Raw genomic sequence first — 20,565 nt, forward strand, 5'->3', positions numbered from 1 at the left:
TCACCAGTTTGTGTGATAACATTTCATGGCACTGAAAACCAGTACAACTCCCTGTTCAATCCTAAACAAACTAAGAACCTCAGGCATGAAGATTTATGTTTGTGCCCAGATCTCGGAATTACATTGAAGTTTAATTGAACTCTTGTAAAGCGTGCCACGATTTGTATCTGTATTTGTGTGTGTGTGGAAAGCCGCTATAAAATAACAGAAATACCATGCCTGCCAGTATCTCTACATATTGGGCTCTGGCAGAGCTCGTTTTTTTTTTTCACTCTTTCCATTAGATGGCGGTAGGTGCCCAAGAAATAACTTCCAAGGCATGCTGGAGGGCAGTGAGAGGAGCGTTTTTTTTCCTTTCACTAGGTTCTTGGTAGCTGAGCACACACACTAAAGGTCCTCTTTCGCGGGTTGGCAGGGTATGCATTTTATTTTTTCGTGTGTGTGTGAGGCGGGAAGGCTTTCCACAGGCCACCTGTTTAAGCTAAGCACAGGGTAGCATCATGCCAGCTGGCAAAAAAAAAAAAAAAAAAATTCCTAGAATTTTTCTTAACTATCATCAGACTTGATAAAAGCTATGGAACCCATTCAGGAGTGCAATCAGCATTGATTGAAAGACGCTGTGGCATCTGTTGCCTACACTTGTGGAGATGGAACAGAGCCACTCGCTGGAGGGGAATGGCTGCTGCGACCTGTGGACTGAACCCCCACATGGAGACCTGTGACCCACGTGCAAGTATCGTGGACTCTCTCACGTATCCCTAGCTCCAGATCAGAAGCTACCTGAAAAATATAAGAGGTGGCGTCCTCCGCTTCTCCTATAGTAGACAAAAACATACACGAAACATACAGTAGAGAAAGTAGTGCAAGTGAGACCCAGGCTGATGAAGTAATTGTGTACGAAGATGCTAAGTCCTGTAAGCATTGCAAGAGGCCAGAGGAGTACGAAATGGTCAATGAGGCTTTGGGGAGAGAGAGAAGAGCACAAGCGAGCGAGCACTCGGGTGGGGGGTACTGTGGGAATGTTTGGGGGAGGTCCGGAGAGAATCAAGAGTTCGAAGGTTGGAGGCCAAGTCCAGCTCCCGGAGGACTACAGCTTCAGAGAGGCCGGTTCCGCGGACCCTTCTTCTCTCTGCACTTAGCTGGGAGAAAGCCCTCAGAGTGGGGCGTTTCCCGCCAGCTTTCTCGCCCCGGGCGCTTTCCCGGGCGGTTCCGCAGCGTGGTGGAAGCCCCTGCCCCGCTGGCCAGCTGCAGCAGATCTGGGCCCAGCGCGTGGCCCGAGACTGCCACGGAGGGGGCGTGGCAAGGGCAGCCCGGACGGGGCGGGGCGTGGGCGGGCCCGGGCGGGCGGGGCTCTCTCCTGCCCCGCGCCAGCCGCCGCCGCCACCGCCGCTGCCGCCGCCGCCGCCACCGCCGCCTCCACCCGCCTCGCGGACCCAGCGAGCGGGGTCGCCGCCGCCTGCCCACCCGGGTGCCCCAGGGCTGCGGTGGGCCAGGATGTCGGGCTTCCTAGAGGAGCTGCTCGGCGAGAAGCTGGTGACGGGCGGCGGTGAGGAGGTGGACGTGCATTCGCTGGGCGCCCGCGGCATCTCGCTGCTCGGGCTCTACTTCGGCTGCAGCCTGAGCGCCCCCTGCGCGCAGCTCAGCGGCAGCCTGGCCGCCTTCTACGGCCGCCTGCGGGGGGACGCGGCGGCCGGGCCGGGGGCCGGGGCTGGAGCCGGGCCGGGGCCGGGGGCCGGGGCGGCCGCGGAGCCCGAGCCGCGGCGCCGCCTGGAGATAGTCTTCGTGTCCTCGGACCAGGACCAGCGACAGTGGCAGGACTTTGTGCGGGACATGCCGTGGCTGGCGCTGCCCTACAAGGAGAAGCACAGAAAGGTGAGCGGCGTGGGCCTCGTCGGCGCCCCCGGCCTAGGAGAGCAGCCCGCGAGTTGGGGGAGCAGGGTCCTCGCCGGCCTCGCCCGCGCCCCTCGCAGCCCCTCACGCTCCTGCGTGCGCTCCTGCTCGCGCTTCCCTTCGTGTCCCTCAGTGTCCCCTTCCTCTGTGTATGCCCGCCCCGGTCGGAGGACCCCGCCGTCCTGGGGCTCCCGCGGCAACTCCTCCGTGCGGGCGTCAGACCGCTCCCGTGGGGTAAGTTTGACACCCTCCGGCCCTGGATCCCGGCTTGCGTCCCGAGGAGTGGCGAGCCAGGTCCCCACGCGCTGGGAGCCTCGTAGAAGGGGCGGCCGCGCTGGGGGTCCCGACCCCGTGACACCGCGCTCCCGGCCGGAGGCGTGGGGAGGGGCTGCTTCCTTCCCTTAGCCGCCAGGCTCTCGGCGGATACCTGTAGTGGGTGGGGGAGGCGCTCGCCCCCTACCCATAATGCCCAGACCAGGAAGTTTCCTCTCCCCAAAAGAAATCTGCTTCTCAGGGGACCCCGCCCCTCCCCCACCCAGTGACCCGGGACTCCGAGGCCAGGCCGCCCTGCGTCCCGGGGGGCAGCCGCTGACCGTGGCTTTGGGAGAGAGGGGCGCTCACTCCTCTCCTCTTCTCTTCCCTCCGCACCCGCGGGCTCGACTGGTGGCCACCGGGGAGCTTTTCATTGTCTGCCTGTCCGGCGGTCCTTCCCCAGATGCCTCCCAGGCACGGGAACAGACCCGTCCGTGCGGCCCCCTAGTTGCTGGGTCCGGGTTGTCTCAATTAAACGCTGAACAGAGGTGCAGATAAAGTGGAGAAACGAGGATTGGGGGAAATTTACACTTCGCTGTCAACTTTTCATTCCTGCTGAAATTAGTTTGGGTTTTCAAGTGTCAGTTGGGATGAAGGTGTCTGTTTTAAGAAAACGAATTCGTGAAATTTCGTCATGAATCGAAACAGGACAAGTTTTGGAGAGCTCTTGCCTAATTGGTGAGCCTGACGCAACGTGTGAATCTAGCCCCTTCCCTTTCAGAGGAGAATCTTAGTTTATGGAGTGGACAGGAGAAGGGCCGTTCGGGGGCTTTTAGGTGCCTCTAGGGAGGATGGTAACGGCCTGCCGTGTGTTCCTTTTATGTGTACAGAGTCTTGTTGAGAAGCATGATTTAGATTTAGTAAGAGCAAAAGGCTTATACTGTGACCCCAAATGTCTCCAGTAAATCATCGATCCCCAGGCAGTGTAAGGTACAGACTTGGGATTTAAAGTAGGAAATACAGTTTAACAAATACAGTTTGTAAATTTAACATTGGGAAAACATGGGCTCACTAACCACACAGAGGCAAAACTTGGCATTTTAACCACTTTTTAGATGATTTTGCTCCTATTTGATTTATGTACTTGATACTGCATGAATGTGAATGGCCAGTCCTTTATTTGGTTAAGATGTATGGGAATTCTTTGTTTTCCTTGGTGGTTGTTTTGATGATCTGTTGAGGGAGGAATAATGTTCAGAAATGATTTACCAAAAAATATTTTCATTGTTACCACGAATTTCTGTAGTATACCAGTGTGTATAAAATGTCCTTATTGGGCAATACAAATGATTTCTAGTTTTTGCAAACACATAATGATGGTAAATGTTACAGACCTAAGGCCTATTGTGTTTTTCACAGTGGATAAAGGAAATTTGCTGGATGGTAAAAACATGAAGCAAATTAAGATGTGTTGCAAATGTTTTAAGCTTTTTCTTGGAAAAGGAGACTATTTCATATGATCTGTGCCATGCCTGGTTCTCTCTGCCCTGGCTAGTCCTTTTGCACACACACAAAAAATGGGTCTCTGTCCCTAGTCTGGACCTGCTCATTCCACCGGGGTGAAAGTCTGGACCACACAGGGCAGACCCTCATTTGAAAATACAGTTCAGAATGCTGAGCATGGCCAAACCGTGGTGCCGAGCATGTCAAAAATTCATTTTTTCTCAGTTTTTGTGTCTCGCATCCACTGGTTCACTTTGTTCTGGTAAAGAAGTCCAGTTTTTAAGGCTGTAGTTTCTGCTTCTGGATGTTCGCAGTTGGGCAGCTTGAGATCTGATCCCGGATATATTTGTTGTGATATACCAGGTAAAAAGACTTCAGCAGTGTTTCTTATGGAAAACATACTTTTAGGAACTACAAAAGCAAGGTACTCACTTTGACAGGAAGTATTTTCTCCCTTGAAATCAAAGAGAATAAACAATTCCCTTCTTTTTTAAAAAAATTTCGAGTTTTTATCTCTCCTGTCTGAAATTGAGATGCTTAGAAGTAAGTCTGTGAGCTTGTGATGGCAACTTCATAATAAGAACAGTGAAGAAGGCCAGCGCATCCCCAGTTCAGTTCAGGGTGCTGAGTGGGTAAACACTTACTTACCTTCTTGCTGTTGGACCCTGACCATGTTGTCTCACCAACTCTAAAAATAGTTTCAAAGGATAGAATTTGTTTTACACAGAGGGGCAACTAGAGTTCCAGATTACTAATTTTTAAAAGTTCTCATTAACATTTGTTCTTTACATCCTTTCATATACTGCTTCCCATTGGGATGACAAAGGGTATGGTTCTAATTAGTTATTGGCTGGCATTACTCTAAAGAAAATTGAAAAATTATGGTGGGGAAAGAAAATGCTGTGTGGTACTTTTTTCTTTTTTTATCAATTTCCCCTTTATGTAGTAAGAAAGTCTGGGGATGACCATATACATTATGCTTGCATTTTGCCTGGCTTTGCTCACCTTGATTGGAGCTGTGAGAAAACAGCATTTAAGAAAAGGACTCTAGCATTTAAGAAAAAAAAAAAAAATCCCGGTGAAAGGTTGTCCTGTTTCTACTTGCTTTTGTGGTAGGTGCAAAAGTAATTGAAAGCTTCATTTTTTTTTTTAGCTTCCAAGCACACACACATAAATAGCTGCATAGAAATTGTAATTAGATGATAATAGAACTTTGAGTGCCTTTTATAAGAGCAGTTTTGTCAGGAAACATATAATCTTGAAGTTAAGGTAGTTAGACTTGTTTTAATAAGTAGGTTTGCTTTTTGTTTTGTTGGTAGACATTTTTCAGATTTCTGTAGAGAGAGAATGGGATGAGTAGTTGGAAAGTTCAGGGATTTGCTCTATTCCTTCAGATGAGGATAAGTTGCTTAGCTGTCAGACTAGGAGAGTCGATCCACAGGATCTATTTCAGCGTCATAGAGGGGAACAAGGGTTTTGGTTTTAAAGCCACTGGACTCCGTTCTGCCTGGGCGGGATGTCTGATGGACTACATTTAGTCAGTGTGGGTGTATTGACACGAAATGGTACGGGACCACAGGTCTTGGATCACACAGGTTTGCTGGGGTCTGGCTTGGCCTCAACTTCCTGCCAGACAGAAAGGAAAAGATAAAGTTGGAGGCAGGAGACCAGCACCCAGGAGGTATCCCTGGTCTACCTGCTCCAGTCAGCGGAAGTGGAATCTTCTTGCTTCCCTGTGTAGGTGGCTTGTCCTGGGTGGTTGTATTGGGTCAGACTCAAGTCAGAGGCTTGAACTAGAATTCACCAAAATCCCTTTGGCTCTTTGGAAAGGGGCAAGCTTGGTATCAACCCAAGGAGTCTTAGAGCTCCATCGCTTCCAGCTCATTTTCCCTCAAATCCAGGAGAATGACCTCTGTGATCGGGACAGACCACTTGGAAGGCGCTGAAAGATGGCAGAAAAGCACAGCTTTGGAAATCGGGGTTTTCTGCCTTCTGCAAAAGGAGCCTAGACCAGGCAGCATGGGCTCCCTCCGTTTGTTTCGTTTCCAGGACTTGGATCTGTCTAATAAAAGACCATGGTTCACTTAAAGTAATAAGAGCAATTTTCCTTGAGAGGCTTTTTCCTTGTTCCATCATTTGTCATGTATTTTTTTAAACCTTTAATTTTTCTTCTCTGCATCATGAAGATGTCTGAGCTCAGATCCTGGCTGTGTCATTTGTTAACTGTGGGACCTTGTGCAAATTGCCCTGCTTGTCTGTGCCACAGGTCTCCTACCGGGAAAGTGGAGATGGTAATAGCACCTGCGTGTAGTATGTGCTCAGTAAGTGCTAGCTGTTGTTCCTAAATTGTTGTGAAATTGAGGAATTCTTTCAGAGCTTGAGCCTCTGGCATGTATCACATTACAGAAATGCAAAACCGTTTGGATTTTTCTAACAAATGACTTTTACCAGCATCCAGGAGGATATGGTGAAGGAACTCAGTGGAAAGGACCGAAGAGAAAGACCTAGAAGAATGAAACAACGAAAGCAAATGAATATTTAAAAAATAACGCTCCTTAGGAGCACCGGGGTGGCTCAGTCAGTTAAGCATCTGTCTTCTGCTCAAGTCATGATCCCAGGGCCCTGGGATCGAGCCCCACATTGGGCTCCCTGCTCAGTGGGAGCCTGCTTCTCCCTCTCCCTCTGCCTGCTGCTCCCCTTGCTTATGCGTGTTCTTTCTGTCTCAAATACATAATAAACCAATACATCCTTAAAAATAAATAAAAATAAAAAATACCACTCCTGAAAGAACTGAGAGTTCTGAGATTTACTGAGCCCCATACTCACACTTGCCGGTGAAACTTGAGACATCAGATCAGTGAAGCCCAGACATGATAAAGGGTAACAACTTTAAGATGATGAGACCCCCTTCTTGAAAGAGATTAATTATGTACTTGGTGATCGTTTGTGGTTTGCCAGAGCTGTTAGGCGTGTCTGCTGCCGATCCTGCCTGCTTCAGTCTGGGCAGCCCGAGCGTTGCCAGATCGCCACTCTTGCTGCCTGGGAAGAGGATGGTGCCCGCCCTGTGGAGAGGTGAAGACCTCACCCCCTAACGCTGCCACCTCCCTTCCTAGCTCTGCAATGCTGTCGGATGGGTTTGCTCAGATGGGTAGTGTAGCCCGTGCTGCGTTACTGTTCAGTCCTCAAGCTAGCAATTCAGGCCTGACTGGCTAGCTGTCCACAGCCCCTGCTGATTGATACAGGGTTGTGAACCGGAGCACAAGAGGAAAGCTGCGGGTTTTGAGGTTAGGGTCATTGATTTCATTTACGCTTTCTACCCACAACCCCTCTTTTATCATTGTTCCCTTTGGTCTGAGGCCTTGTTTTAATATCTGCACAAATTTGAGAAGGAGGGGTTTGTGTTATACACAGCTGGGGTGGGGAGATGAGCAAGTCCCTCAGCATATAGCCTCGGGGGAGGGTCTTTTTTTTTTTTTTTTTTTTTTTTTTTTAATAGTACTTGGGACTCCAGGGCTCCAGCTGGTCCCAAATGAATAGACTGGGCTCCTTGAGGCTTGATTTCCTTTAAGGGGGGAGAGCATAGGCTTGGCATAGGCTGTTTTCCTTTTTCACACACTGAATTCCCAGCAGTGCTCAGTGCTAACCGCCAGGGTGCTTAGTTTTCTGTATTTCATTAACTTGCTCTTCTGCTCATTCAAAGGCACTCCAAGAAAATGGCTACAAACTCAGAATCTTTTTGCTGGTCCTGACTCTCATGAGGTCCTTGCATGCTATTGCTTTATACCTGGCCATTTTTCTAAAAGGAAAGAAGAGTCCTGGAATCTCAGGAGCCATCCTTGCTTCTCCTGCACCCCTCACATCCACATGGCACCGAGTCCTGGTGTGGATCTGATCTCTTTAATACCTCTCAGCTTGGACCTCTTCTCACCATCCCTACCATCACTGCTCGACTTCAGGTTTCATCTGGACCACTGTGCACCAGCAGCTTCTCCTGGGGCTCCTTGCTTCCAATCTTTTTTTTTTTTTTTAAGATTTTTCTTTATTTATTCAACAGACAGAGATCACAAGTAGGCAGAGAGGCAGGCAGAGAGAGGGGGAAGCAGGCTTCTTGCTGTGCAGAGAGCCCAATGCGGGGCTCGATCCCAGGAACCTGAGATCATGACCTGAGCCGAAGGCAGAGGCTTTAACCCACTGAGCCACCCAGGTGACCCCCCCTTTTTTTTTAAAGATTTTATTTACTTATTAGAGAGAGGGATGGCACAAGAGGAGGGGAAGAGAGAAGGTGCAGACTCTACACTGAGCATGGAGCCCGACAGGGGGCTCAGTCCCACAACCCCGAGATTATGCCCCAAGATGATGCCCCAAGATGAAACCAAGAGTCGGACACCTAACTCACTGAGCCACCCAGGCGCCCCTCCTTGCTTCTAGTCTTGACCCCTGAAATGATTCTCAGACCAGCTTCTCAAGCTGTCTGTTGTCAATGGTCAGTTTTATTTTGTTTTGTTAATTTCCAGTCACACCAATGCACGTGGCCTTTACTAAACATGACTCCGTCTTTTCTTTCTGTCTGGGTTGAACCACCTGCAACCACCCCATAAGTTGACCTCATGCAAGCTGGTCTCTGTCCTATTCAATAAGACGAACCCATCAATCACAAACCCAATATTGTTGCAATGTTGAGCTGCCATAAACGTTTCTGAGTACTCATTCTCAGTGTTTGTACTCACCTTGTGTGGACCATTAACAAACAGCTTATAGGCAAGCAGTGGCCTGCAGACCCACCTTGAACAGCACTGCTCTAGACTGTTTCCAGAATGGTCAGATCCAAAATTGTAACTTTGATTATGTCATTCTCCTGCTTAAAAATTCTTTAGTAGTTCTTCATAGCTTTAGGGGTCAAGTCCAAATTCTAGAGCATGGTCCTTGATTGTTCTGTCTCCTTCCTCACCTGCATGGTGTTCTCTTTCCTCCTGACTGAGTTGGGAACTTTTTTTTTTTTTTTAAAGATTTTATTTATTTATTTGACAGAGACCACAAGTAGGCAGAGAGGCAGGCAGAGAGAGAGAGAGGAGGAAGCAGGCTCCCCGCAGAGCAGAGAGCCCGATGTGGCGCTCGATCCCAGGACCCCTGGGATCATGACCCGAGCCGAAGGCAGAGGCTTTAACCCACTGAGCCACCCAGGCTTCCCTGAGTTGGGAACTTTTAAACTCAGTCCTGGTCTTCCTGTTTCCCTAAGAGGCTTTCCTGTCTCTTTTCCCTCTACGTGAGATGATTCTGTGCACAAATAGTCTAGCACTTAGGTTGTTTTTTATTTGTTTCATTTATTTTTATTTATCTTTAAGATTTTATTTATTAGAGAGAGAGCAAGAGAGAGCATGAACAGGGGTGGGGGAAAGGGCAGAGGGAGAGGGAGAAGGAGGCTCCTGCTGATCATGACCATGACAGGAGCCTAAGTCAGTCACTTAACTGATTGAGCCACCCAGGCACCTCAGGTTTTTGTTTTTGTTTTCATTTAGACCATAAGCTCCTTGAGGACAGAAACCAACCAGAGGGAAGGGATGCTAATCAGTTCTTAGGTGCAGAGACTGTGGGTAAGGTGATCACAGAAAGTAGTCATGGGACTTTTCTACTGGGAACGGGAAAACTTGGTAGTTTCCATACCGTGTTAAGTTGAAATGTGCACTTTCACTATTACAGAGCTTGATTTTAACACTTAATATTAGAGTTGGGCCTTAATTGAATTGTATAATTGTATATATCTGCAGTATGTGGGTGTTTTTGTTTGTTTTTGTTCCTTAATGGGTGCTTCAGAGAGCACTTACACAAGCAAATAGACGTGTAACTCGATTGCCCTGTAATTCTGTGCTCAAAAATAGGAAAAGACTCTACTCTCCACTTTTGAAATGTCAAAAATCCTAGGCCATTAAAATAGTCTTCTATCTGCAGACTTACCATTCCAAGCTTTTGTATTTCATAGATAGTTTGTGTTTCTCAAGAATTTTTCTTCCAAGGAACTCAGAAATGCACGCCTATTACATCTTTCAGCAGCTAGTAATCAGTAGATACCAAACACTTTAACTTTTCAAAGTATGTTCGAGTTGGAGAACTGAAGCAAAGAGAACCGATTATTAGATTAGGGTCACAGTGTCAGATGAAAGGGCTCAGCTGAACTCCCTTAAATGCAACTCAGTCCTTTCTGTTCGTGAAATTGTATCTTACAAAACGTTCACATCAAACGTTCTCCATGGAAGAGGAGGGAGCTGGAAGTTCTCTTTTCAACAAATGGCTTCTGGTGTGAATTCACTCTAGATCTGCATAGAAGACCCTGAAATAAGATAGAAGTAGTTTTAACCACTGAAAGCATTTGTCTGGAAGATGGGAAAGCCAGAGCTTCTTTTCTGTTGCTTCCTTTCCATGGTGGTGGTGGTGGTGATGGTGGTTTCTAAGGGCCTTTTAATGATTTGGCTTTTTTTAGATCAGCCAGTGAGTGAAGTGCCCCCAACTCCCTTTATCCTATGCAAAGCCCACGGGCTGCTACAGTGCTTTTGTTCAGAGACAAAATTGAACTTCAGGTATCCTGCAGAGATCCTAGGACTAAATCAGTCCTCCCTTTTATGAGGTTTTCAGAAACTGCTGTTCTAACTTCCAGTAAAATCTCAAACATGTGCTTTCTGCTTTATGACAAGTAAGAAGTATAGTAATTGAAAATTGCTTGAGTGCTGTTATTCTCAAGTGAAACCCTGTAATGGAAACTTTTGTTCTGTGGCATCCATGATTAAAAGCAAACATAGATTTTCTGCTGCTTGCTGGTCCTAACTCTTGGACCAGATATACGGTGCATTGAACTACACTTAAGAAAATCCTTTTTAAAAAACCATGTATGCTTAAATTCAGCATTCTTTCTATCACCCACTCCCCATCTTATTATTTCAATGCAGACACCAATTACAGGTAAATTCAAGTAATATTTCGCCAGTTAAGAATGCTTTTATCTCAGATCATTGTTGCATAGTCATAAAACAGGGTGTGGTGAGTTTCACTCTTCTAGGGATAGGATTTCTCTTTTTGTTTTCCTATGAGAATTTTATACAGATGAATCCGTCGTGTTGCTTTTTATTTGTCTTTTTTGGTCAGCGTGCCAGGGATAGAAATCTGAATGGATATAGTCTGTTTAAAATCAGAAGATGTTGCCTTTTTTCCCCTTTAAATGTGATCAGGTCAAGACAGTTTTCTTTTGATCGTGGTGGCTCACAGCACAGCTGCCTCATCTGTTAATCATTTTTCAGGGTTTGATGTGAAATATACAGATTGGGCGGAACAACCTGCGATGGGGAAAAACCACAGCTCTGGATGGCAGTGAGTGTAGGTGAGAGAGGACAGCTTTTTCTCCACTTTGGACCCCTGCTTAGCTGCAGCTTAAGAAAGCGTTTGTCTCCACGGATCTTCACAAATTCTCCATTATTAGAAGTGAATGCTCAGAATCTTGCACAGGGGGTAAGAGTGTGGGCTCTGGGCCTGAGTTTCCCGGGTTTGAATCACACCTCTGTCACTCTCTAGCAACATGATTTTGGTGCAAGCTACCAGGCTTGTGTGTCTCTAGGTCCTGGTCCTTAAAATGGAGATGATAATGTCCACTTAATAGGGTTGCTGTTAAGGGTTAAATGAGTTAATGTTCGAAAAGTATTTAGAACAGTGCCGAGTGCTTAGTAAGTGCCTTTTAAATGTTTTCGCCAGGCGCTTGGATATTCCAGCCCCTATGTTTTGCCTGTTCAGAGTACAGGAGAGAACAGATCTTAACTTTTATTTTTTATTATTTATTTATTTATTTATTTTTTTAAGATTTTATTTATTTATTTGAAAGAGAGAGATCACAAGTAGATGCAGAGGCAGGCAGAGAGGGAGGGGGGAGCAGGCTCCCCGCTGAGCAGAGAGCCCGATGCGGGACTCGATCCCAGAACCCTGAGATCATGACCTGAGCCGAAGGCAGCGGCCCAACCCACTGAGCCACCCAGGCGCCCAACTTTTATTTTTTTTTGTATCACTCCCACCCTCAGCCTTCTCTTACACTGGGCACCTAGACTCAGCATCTAGTGGCCGGTCATGTGATCTTGTTTCCCTGCAGTTTCTTACTAGGACAGGGATAATTACTGGCCAGTTGTTGATTTGATGACACCTCTGTGTCTTTGAATATAGGTAGAATTCTAGACCATCTCTTTGACTGCTTGTTCAGTTGTCCTGAATGGATTCCAATTTAACTTTTGAGCTGGGAGGGAGTAGCAGAGTCTGGTCTGTGTATATTTCTCCTGCCATTTATTTTTTGACTATTATGGAAAACTTCAAACATCACACTGGTAGGGAAAATAGCACAGTGAGTCCCTTTGTACCCAGCACCCAGATAGAAGGATCACCAACTCATATACACCCTCTCTCCCTCCCCGTCATTAGACTGCTTTGATGCAGCTTCCAGGCATCAGATCATTTCCTTCATAAACATTTCACTGGGGTGCCTGGGTGGCTCAGTGGGTTAAGCCTCTGCTTTTGACTCAGGTCATGATCTCAGGGTCCTGGGATCGAGCCCCTGCATTGGGTTCTCTGCTCAGCAGGGAGCCTGCTTCCCCCTCTCTTTCTGCGTGCCTCTCTGACTTCTTGTGATCTCTATCTGTCAAATAAATAAAATCTTAAAAAAAAAATTCACTAGGGAACTCTTTTTAAAAAATATCACATTATCCTATCAAACCTAAAAAAAATCTGGTAATTCCTTAATATCGGCAAATACCAGTCAGTATTCAAATTTCTCTGATAGTCTCATAATTTTTTTTTTTTTACAGTTATTTGTTTGAATCCAGATAAGGTCTACACATTGCATTTGGTAGCTGTGTCTCTAAAGTTTCTCCTTCCACTTAAACTTTCTCTGGGTCTGCCCCCTTGCCACATTCCCAACCCCTTATCTGTATTTCCCCCTTAATCTCTAAAGGCCTATAGAATGTTGACTCTTTGGTTAAAAAGTATCCTAGGCTGTTCTTTCTGATATGTCCTAGTGTTGGCCACCTCGTAGGTTCTCCAGATGGGCTGCCCTTCTCCATCTGTCTGCTGGGGCCCTGACCTCTAGCAGGCTACTCTCCTACTGACACGAGGGTCACCTCTGCTCTGGGTTTGTGTCCTGTCCTCTCAGAACTCCAGCAGAAGGAGACCAGCTTGGTCACCCTGTCATCCCAGGACCAGTCCCCATAGTCAGGGTATGTAATATTCTGATTGACCAAACCTAAGTCATATCCTCACCTGTAGAGCCAGAGGGTGGGGTCACAGACCAAGTGGACTGAGCATCAGGAAAGGGATGGTTGTGGGGAGTGGGGGGACACTTACCAAGGAAAATGAGAATGTGTTACCCGAGGGAGGGGATAAGAATGAACTGCAGGTGCCCAGTTGAGTCATCTGTGCTAACCCCATGGCGGGATGCCCGCCAAGTGGTCAGCCTCTGCTGGAGCATTCTAGTGACCACAAAGTACCATCTCCTTGGAAGGCCATTCTGACATCAGCCATCCTCTCCTCGGGGATGGCCAGCAATCAAGGAACTGTAGACAGCTCTTCTGCCTCTGAGATGAAAGATTCCCTTGGTCCTTTGGCCATTTCTCCTATGATTTGGGTTCCGAATTCCTTCCCATCCTGGCTGGCCATTTGTGTCTGAGCCCTCTCCAAGATTGTCTGGGACCTCTCTTAAAAGGGTAGTCCCCAAACCTGAACACAGATACCACGGTGGTCTGTCCTGGGCACAAAGGGTCAGGCATTGTTAGCTTCTTTGTTGAGGTATTATCTAAACTTAACGCTGTCATAGTTTGAGATTGCATTAGCTTTTCTGACAGTCACATTACACCGTGTTGACTCCCTGACCTTTTTGTCAACCAAAACTCCAAGGTCTTTTTCATCATTTTAGTACCTAAACAAACGAGAACACAGTCCCAAATCTTGTATCTGTTATCTTCAAGAATAAGCTTCCTTAGGGTCACCTGCGTGGCTCAGTCAGTTAAGCATCTGTCTTTGGTCCCTGTCATAATCCCAGGGTCCTGAAATCAAGCCCCACATTGGGCTCCCTGCTCAGCCGGGCGTCTGCTTCTCCTTCTGCCCCTCCTCCCTGCTTGTGTTCTCTCTCTCTCTCTCTCTCTCTCAGATGAATTAGTAAATTAAAAAAAAAAAAATATTTTACTTATTTATTTAACAGAGAGAGACAGAGAGGCAGGCAGAGAGAGGGAGAAGCAGGCTTCCCTCCGAGCAGGGAGCCCGATGCAGGGCTCGATCCCAGGACCCTGAGACCATGATGGAGCCGAAGGCAGAGGCCCAACCCACTGAGCCACTCAGGTGCCCCAAATTAGTACATTTTTAAAAAAGAATAAGTTTACGTAGATTTTATAATTTTCTGCCATCTGTCAAAATCTTTTCACATGTGTGTCTGGTCATCCATGATAATCATAATCCTTTCTGAGTTCTGAACTACGTGATTCCTTCCAGACTGTCACTATATCTGGGGATGGAGGCCCAGGTCACACCATGGAAGACTCCTCCAGCCTAATCTTGGTTTATTAGTCAGTTGTCGAAATGACTTAAAATCCAGCCAGTTCTAAATTTGCCCAATGATATATATTATTCAGCCCGCATTTCTCCATCCAGTTCACATTGACTGTCAGAGACCTGAACAGATCGCTTGCTATAACTTAGAAATTTGCCGATTCCCTTTCAAGGAAGGATAGTCTGAAGTGACTTCTGTATAGTGTAACCCATGCTTGCTTCTAAGTTGATTACTTCTTTTCCAAAGTGTGTGTTTAGTAACTCTAATGAGCTGTAGCATCTGTTGAAGGGTTGGTGTCAACTCCACCGATCTGTAGTTTGCAGAATCTCCCCTTTTTGCCCATTTTGAAAATCTTTGCTCCTTCCATCTGTTAGCTGCTGGTGAAGAAACCATGGCTGGGGGTAGGTGATCTTGGGGGCATGTTTTCTCCCTCTTGGATATAATTCATTTGTCGCAGGAGGAGAGTTTCAGGGTCGGCTGGGCCCCTGTGTAGTGTTGGTGCATTTGTTTCCTCCAGAGGACGTTGTAGGAGGAGCCAGACCAGAGTAGGATGGCCAGAGACCCCGTCCGTGTGTAGCTGGGAGCACCCCGCTTTGTTCTGGATGTCCAGATCCTGCTCTTTCTGAAGGCTGTGGCTGCCTTGTCCCTATCCCAACACTTCCCTCTCCCTACTGGCTCATTAGGGCACTAATAGAGCCTGAGGGAGTCTTTTCCTTAATGCCATTTCTCCCCATCGGGCTCAGGCAGGATGAGAATCTGGCTGGCTAATTAAGTGTGGCATTTTGTTTCAAAATTAGCAAGAGACAGGAAACTAGCTACAAAGCAATCGAGTGTCCTTGTGCAGATAGATTTTTCGTAATATTTGACTTTCTAGGATGAATTACTCTGTTTACTTTCAAAATTTTACCCTATTTGAAAATGGGCTTGTTTTCTCACCCAGGTGTATTTTCTTATTCAAGGTGAAGCGTAAACCCGTTCTACGCTTAACAGTTTGGCACCTAAGAATTCTGACATTTCATATGTTAGGTTTGAGGATGAATTGGAATTAAATGCCTTAAAGCACTTTTCCTGGGGGAAAACACTTTCCCAAACGTTGCTGGCTTCAGCCCTCGAATGCATTGTTCCTACTTTTACAAACGTGCTTAAGAGTAAAATACTACTTAATACCACTTGAACGTATTCACTTTCATTTGGAGTCGTGGAGAGTATTAATTTGCAGCGACTGTGGTGGGACACTCTGGTTTTGAGGCTCTTTTCGAAGCACAGCTTTCCTGTGCTTCTTCCGAGGTCACCAGAGCCTAGTTTTTGGCTCATACAGCCACGGAGAAAGTAGTTACCAGGAGAGTCCAGATTCCTGGAACAAACATGGTGTGTGTCTTCATGAGGAGCCAGGATTTGTCGGTGTTCATCCATAGAACAAATGAATGATGTTCACGTTAAAAAGCCATTTATCATTTCTTTACTCTGCATGCACGTAAACACAGTTTTCTACTTATTATTTTTTTTCCCATTTGCAAGAGAAAGCCAGCATTTCATTTTTTAGTTATAAAAATAATCCTCCTTCTAGAGATAATCACTAACAGTGTCTTACATATTCTTCCAGAAAAAGAATAGATAGGGACACCTGGATGGCTCAGGCGGTTAAGCATCCGCCTTCGGCTCGGGTCGTGATCCCGGAGTCCTGGGATTGAGTCCTGCATGGGTCTTCCTGCTCAGCGGGATGCCTGCTTCTCTCTTCTTCTACTGCCACCCCTGCTTGTGCTCATTTAATAAATAAAATCTTAAATAAAAAAGAATAAACACATCCTGCATATACGAATGTCTCTGCTTACATATTTTCTACACAGGTAGATTTAACATTGGAAATTTTTGTTTTGTGAAAGGACCATGTCTTCACATGTTAAATAAAATTTCAGATAAAATGAAAGACATGCAGGGATAAGGAAATCTCCCTCCCACTGCTGACTGTAGCTTGCCTCCCCTAGAGTGGCTACCGTGACCAGTGTCTTGCATATTTCCTGAGAGGTACTTTGTACATATACAAGCAGGTACGTATGTGTGTGTCTCTGAGACACACTTTAAAAAAAAAAAGCCAAACCTTTTAGCAGGGAACCTGGTGTGGAGCTCAGTCCTGGAGCCCCAGAACCGGGATCACGAGCCACCCAGGTGTCCCTAAGCTAAGTCTTTTAAACAGATCTTGGCTGTCCATGACAGGTGCTACTTTTTCTTCCTGGTGGGTAAAGACTAGAAATGTCATCGCATGGCCTTGTGATAACTTCATATCATGCCTGCCATGGTATTTGAACCCAACACAGAGACAAGAAACAGAATCCTCCCAGACACCACTATCCCTAGAAGGGAAATGGCTTAGCCTGACATGTTCCCTGAGTACGGAGGGCCTAGGAGAACTTTGAAAGCAGCTTTCCCTGTCCTTGCAGAGGGGCCCCTTCTAGAACTGACATAAAGCACTGAGAAGGCCGTGTCTATTGGAATTTCCAGTGCTGAGCCCTGCCATTTGGCTAAATTAAGAGGTTCATTCTCTGAGCTGTCATTCTTCCCTTCCAAGAGTATTTGGGTCTGTACAGGGACAAAAGACTTCCCCATGCCAGCCCCTTGTATTATGCTGTGTCTTTTGTGATGACTGGTATTAGGCAAACTGTATTTAATATCAGTTTTTATTTACTGAGTGTGCTGCACATTGAGAAAATCCATCACCCCCAGAATCCAAAGTTATGAAATAGTAAGGGATTATGTCTGTTATTTTCATTATGGAAGGATCTTCATTTTATTAGGCCAAACTGTTTTAGATTGTAAGCTCCTAAGAGATGTTTAAGATGTGATTTCTTCCACTGAGGGGGGAAAAAACCTCCTTTACGACATCTTCGGGATGCATCTGTTGTTTGAGAAAAATGCACAAATATTACATCAAAAGTCATATCAAATATCACACACAGCTTTTCCCCTTCCTTTGAACATTCCTTACTCATTTTTGTAAGTGGCAGCCGAGAAAACTTGTAACTACTTCAGTTGTAAGTTTGTGGATTCAGGTTGCTTACGGAAATTCAGAAGTTTGCCGTGGGAATTAAATAGGTTTATTATATAGATAAATAGATAATACAAATTATGAAAGGCAAACTTTGCAAAGACCTAGTGAACTTTAAAATGGGATTTGAGGGCGCCTGGGTGGCTCAGTGGGTTAAGCCGCTGCCTTCGGCTCAGGTCATGATCTCAGGGTCCTGGGATCGAGTCCCACGTGGGGCTCTCTGCTCAGCAGGGAGCCTGCTTCCTCCTCTCTCTCTCTCTGCCTGCCTCTCCGACTACTTGTGATTTCTCTCTGTCAAATAAATAAATAAAATCTTTAAAAAAAAAAAATAAAAAAAAATAAAATGGGATTTGATTTAAGAAGAGAAAGGGAATGAGTGTAAGGTTTTTGGTTTTGTTTTTTTTTAAAGATTTTGTTTATTTATTTGACAGAGATCATAAGTGGGTAGAGAGTCAGGCGGGGGGGTGGGGTGGGGAGAGAAGCAGGCTCTCTGCCGAGCAGAGAGCCTGATGTGGGGCTTGATCCCAGGACCCTAAGATCACGACTTGAGCTGAAGGCAGAGGCTCAACGCACTCAGCCACCCAGGTGTCCCTGAGTGTCAGTTTAGAAGGGAGAATATTTTCTGAACAGTTGGTCATAAATGAGAATTGATTGTAAGTCCTGTAGGACAGAACAAAACTAGAATGATTCTTGCCTCACCTTATCTTCACGCAGGTATCTTTTCAAGCTGCCTAATAATAGTAAGACATTGGCAACACGAAATGTTCACTATGGAATGGTTAAGTAAATTACAGTCTCAGAATCATGTTGAACAGCTATTAAAAATGGAGAGAATGACCTTTGCTGGAACACAGAACTGTACTTCAGATATTGTATTCAAAAAAGATCCTAAATTATACAGATACCCTGATTATAGTACAACACTGTTTAAACAGATGTATAAGAAGAAAGGTTGGACCAAATACCCCACATTGCTTAACGTTATGTTAGGGTAGTGGTGTCTGTGGTGGTGGGTCCCTGATTTACAAATGCTCTCAATGTAATCACTTTCGTAATGAAAACTTATGTGAACAAAATAATGGTGCTCTTGGGACGCCTGGGTGGCTCAGTTGGTTAAGCAGCTGCCTTCGGCTCAGGTCATGATCCCAGCGTCCTGGGATCGAGTCCCACATTGGGCTCCTTGCTCCGCAGGGAGCCTGCTTCTCCCTCTGCCTCTGCCTTCCACTCTGTCTGCCTGTGCTCGCTCACTCTCTCTCTCTCTCTGACAAATAAATAAATAAAATCTTAAAAAAAAAAAAAAATAATGGTGCTCTTGCCTGAAAGAGTGTGTATCTGGTTTGTGAATGCTTTGTCTTAGCATAGGGCTTTTTTTTTTTTTTTTTTTTTTTGGTTTGTTTGTTTTGTTTTTACCTCTTTTTGATCTAGTTGGCAGTTAAATGGCACTTTTTCAGAAAAGAGTAAGCAATCTTGCTCCATCGTGTCTTACTGAGCAAAGTAAAACGGAGGGGGGAAAAAAGAGTTAGTGACAACCTCCTTCAAGAAAGCTTTCTGGAAAGAATAACTTGAAAGTGACCTTTTCAAATGAGGGGGAGGGTGGTTCAGTGGATTAAGAAAGAAAGATATTCTGGATATAAATAACCATGTGGGAATGAAGGGGGAAAGTTGAGAAGGAGCAAGTTCATTTGATCCAGCCCTGGAGAGAATTAAGTACCAAGTACCAGGTGGGGGGAGAGAGAGAGAGAGAGAGAGAGAGACCAAGACCTGCCTGTTTGGAAACTGATGCGTGACCACAGGCTCCTAAGCTCAGGGCGAACATTGTTACCTTTTATAAGGAAAACAAAAGTTCCTTTGGCAGGTGGTCAGGAGAATACATTTCTGTTGCTTCTGATTTGGAGGGGCGATTTCATGTATGAAGACTTTGGAAAGCTGACCGCTTACACAGTGATCGGGGCCTCTCTCAGGGTTTGGGCTTGGAATGAGAAAAGGTCTGGATTCCGGACGTGCCAGGTAGTAGGAAACTGATGCCTTCGTACCAAAGAGGTTAAAGTCAAAGCCAAGAAGCTCATTGCGGGCCAGGTTGCAGAAGTGCCTTTTCTTTTCTTTCTTTCTTTTTTTTTTTTTTTAAGATTTTTATTTATTTATTTGACAGAGAGAGATCACAAGTAGGCAGAGAGGCAGGCAGAGAGAGAGAGGAGGAAGCAGGCTCCCCGCCGAGCAGAGAGCCCGATGCAGGACCCTGAGATCATGACCTGAGCCGAAGGCAGCTGATTAACCCACTGAGCCACCCAGGCGCCCCAGAAGTGCCTTTTCTAATGTGCTTCGTTTGATCCAATAGAAGAAACCTGGGGTTAATGGCTTCTGTTTGTGAAATAAAGGAAAAGAAATCTCTCTGGGAATTTTCCACTGCTGTGCAGTGTTGGGGAGAGGGGGAGCAATGACAGGGACTAAGAGGCTCCCAAGCTGGATTTCTCATCAATCTGCACTCATATTACAAAAATCAAGCCTGTGCTTTTCATTGCTTTGTATTGACACTGGCCAGCCTCGGTCAGTCACGTGCTTTTTGAGTATCTCATTTGCCACAGGCAGTGTCAGGATGCAGTGAAATTAGTGGACAAAGTCCCTGGTCTCAAAGGCATTTTTAATTTTAATTGTCCTAGGGAGATAAGGCATGAGAGATGTGTGCGTGTATGTACACACATACACACACATTTATATATGAACTTAGAGTCTCTGTTGGACGATGATTGGTGAGTTGATTGTAATAGGGTTGGGATTGCCAGCAGAAGCTCCGAGAACTGAGTTGGACGGCTCTGACCCAGTCAGACAGCAGCTGGAGAGGCTGACCCCTCTCGTGGGTGACCTGGCTCAGACCTCGCTCTCCTGTTTTCTAGCTTTGAGATTGGACAATGTACTCTGATCTTCCCAAGTCGGTTCCCCACCTGTAACATGGGAATGGTAGTAGTACTACCTTGTAGGGCCGCTGTGGAAGTTTGAAGATGATGAAGAGTTGAAGAAGCTCTCAGCATGGCGGTGGCCTATGACAGCTGGTCGGGTGGTGGTGACTGCCAAGTGTCCGGTCCGGCCAGACCAGAATGTTGCCGAGGGCAGGGACTCTGCACCTTTCATCTTCATGGTCTTCATCCTTAATACATTTGGTATAACTTATTAATGAATGTTAGGCAGAAATATTTATTGAAAGAAAGAATGAGGTGGTCGGGACCAAGAATCGAAGAGTTGGTGGGAGTTGGGTAGAAAGAGGACTAGAATTCCAAGCAATAAGGCGAGTCTCAAAGTTAAGAGAGACGTACATTCTTCT

General features: G+C 46.0%; 1 protein-coding gene across 1 annotated transcript in view; it reads left to right on the forward strand.

The window, feature by feature from the left end:
- Positions 1-1,371: 1,371 nt before the first annotated feature.
- The window catches only part of NXN (nucleoredoxin), a 155,193-nt gene continuing 135,999 nt past the window's right edge, over positions 1,372-20,565 (forward strand). Inside the window, exon 1 of the mRNA XM_059149154.1 lies at positions 1,372-1,872. Within this exon, the coding sequence (XP_059005137.1) occupies positions 1,495-1,872 (378 nt within the window). The 5' untranslated portion in view covers positions 1,372-1,494. The remainder of the gene's footprint in view (positions 1,873-20,565) is intronic.

The sequence above is a fragment of the Mustela lutreola genome, chromosome 15, assembly GCF_030435805.1.
Source record: "Mustela lutreola isolate mMusLut2 chromosome 15, mMusLut2.pri, whole genome shotgun sequence".
Lineage (NCBI taxonomy): Eukaryota > Metazoa > Chordata > Mammalia > Carnivora > Mustelidae > Mustela > Mustela lutreola.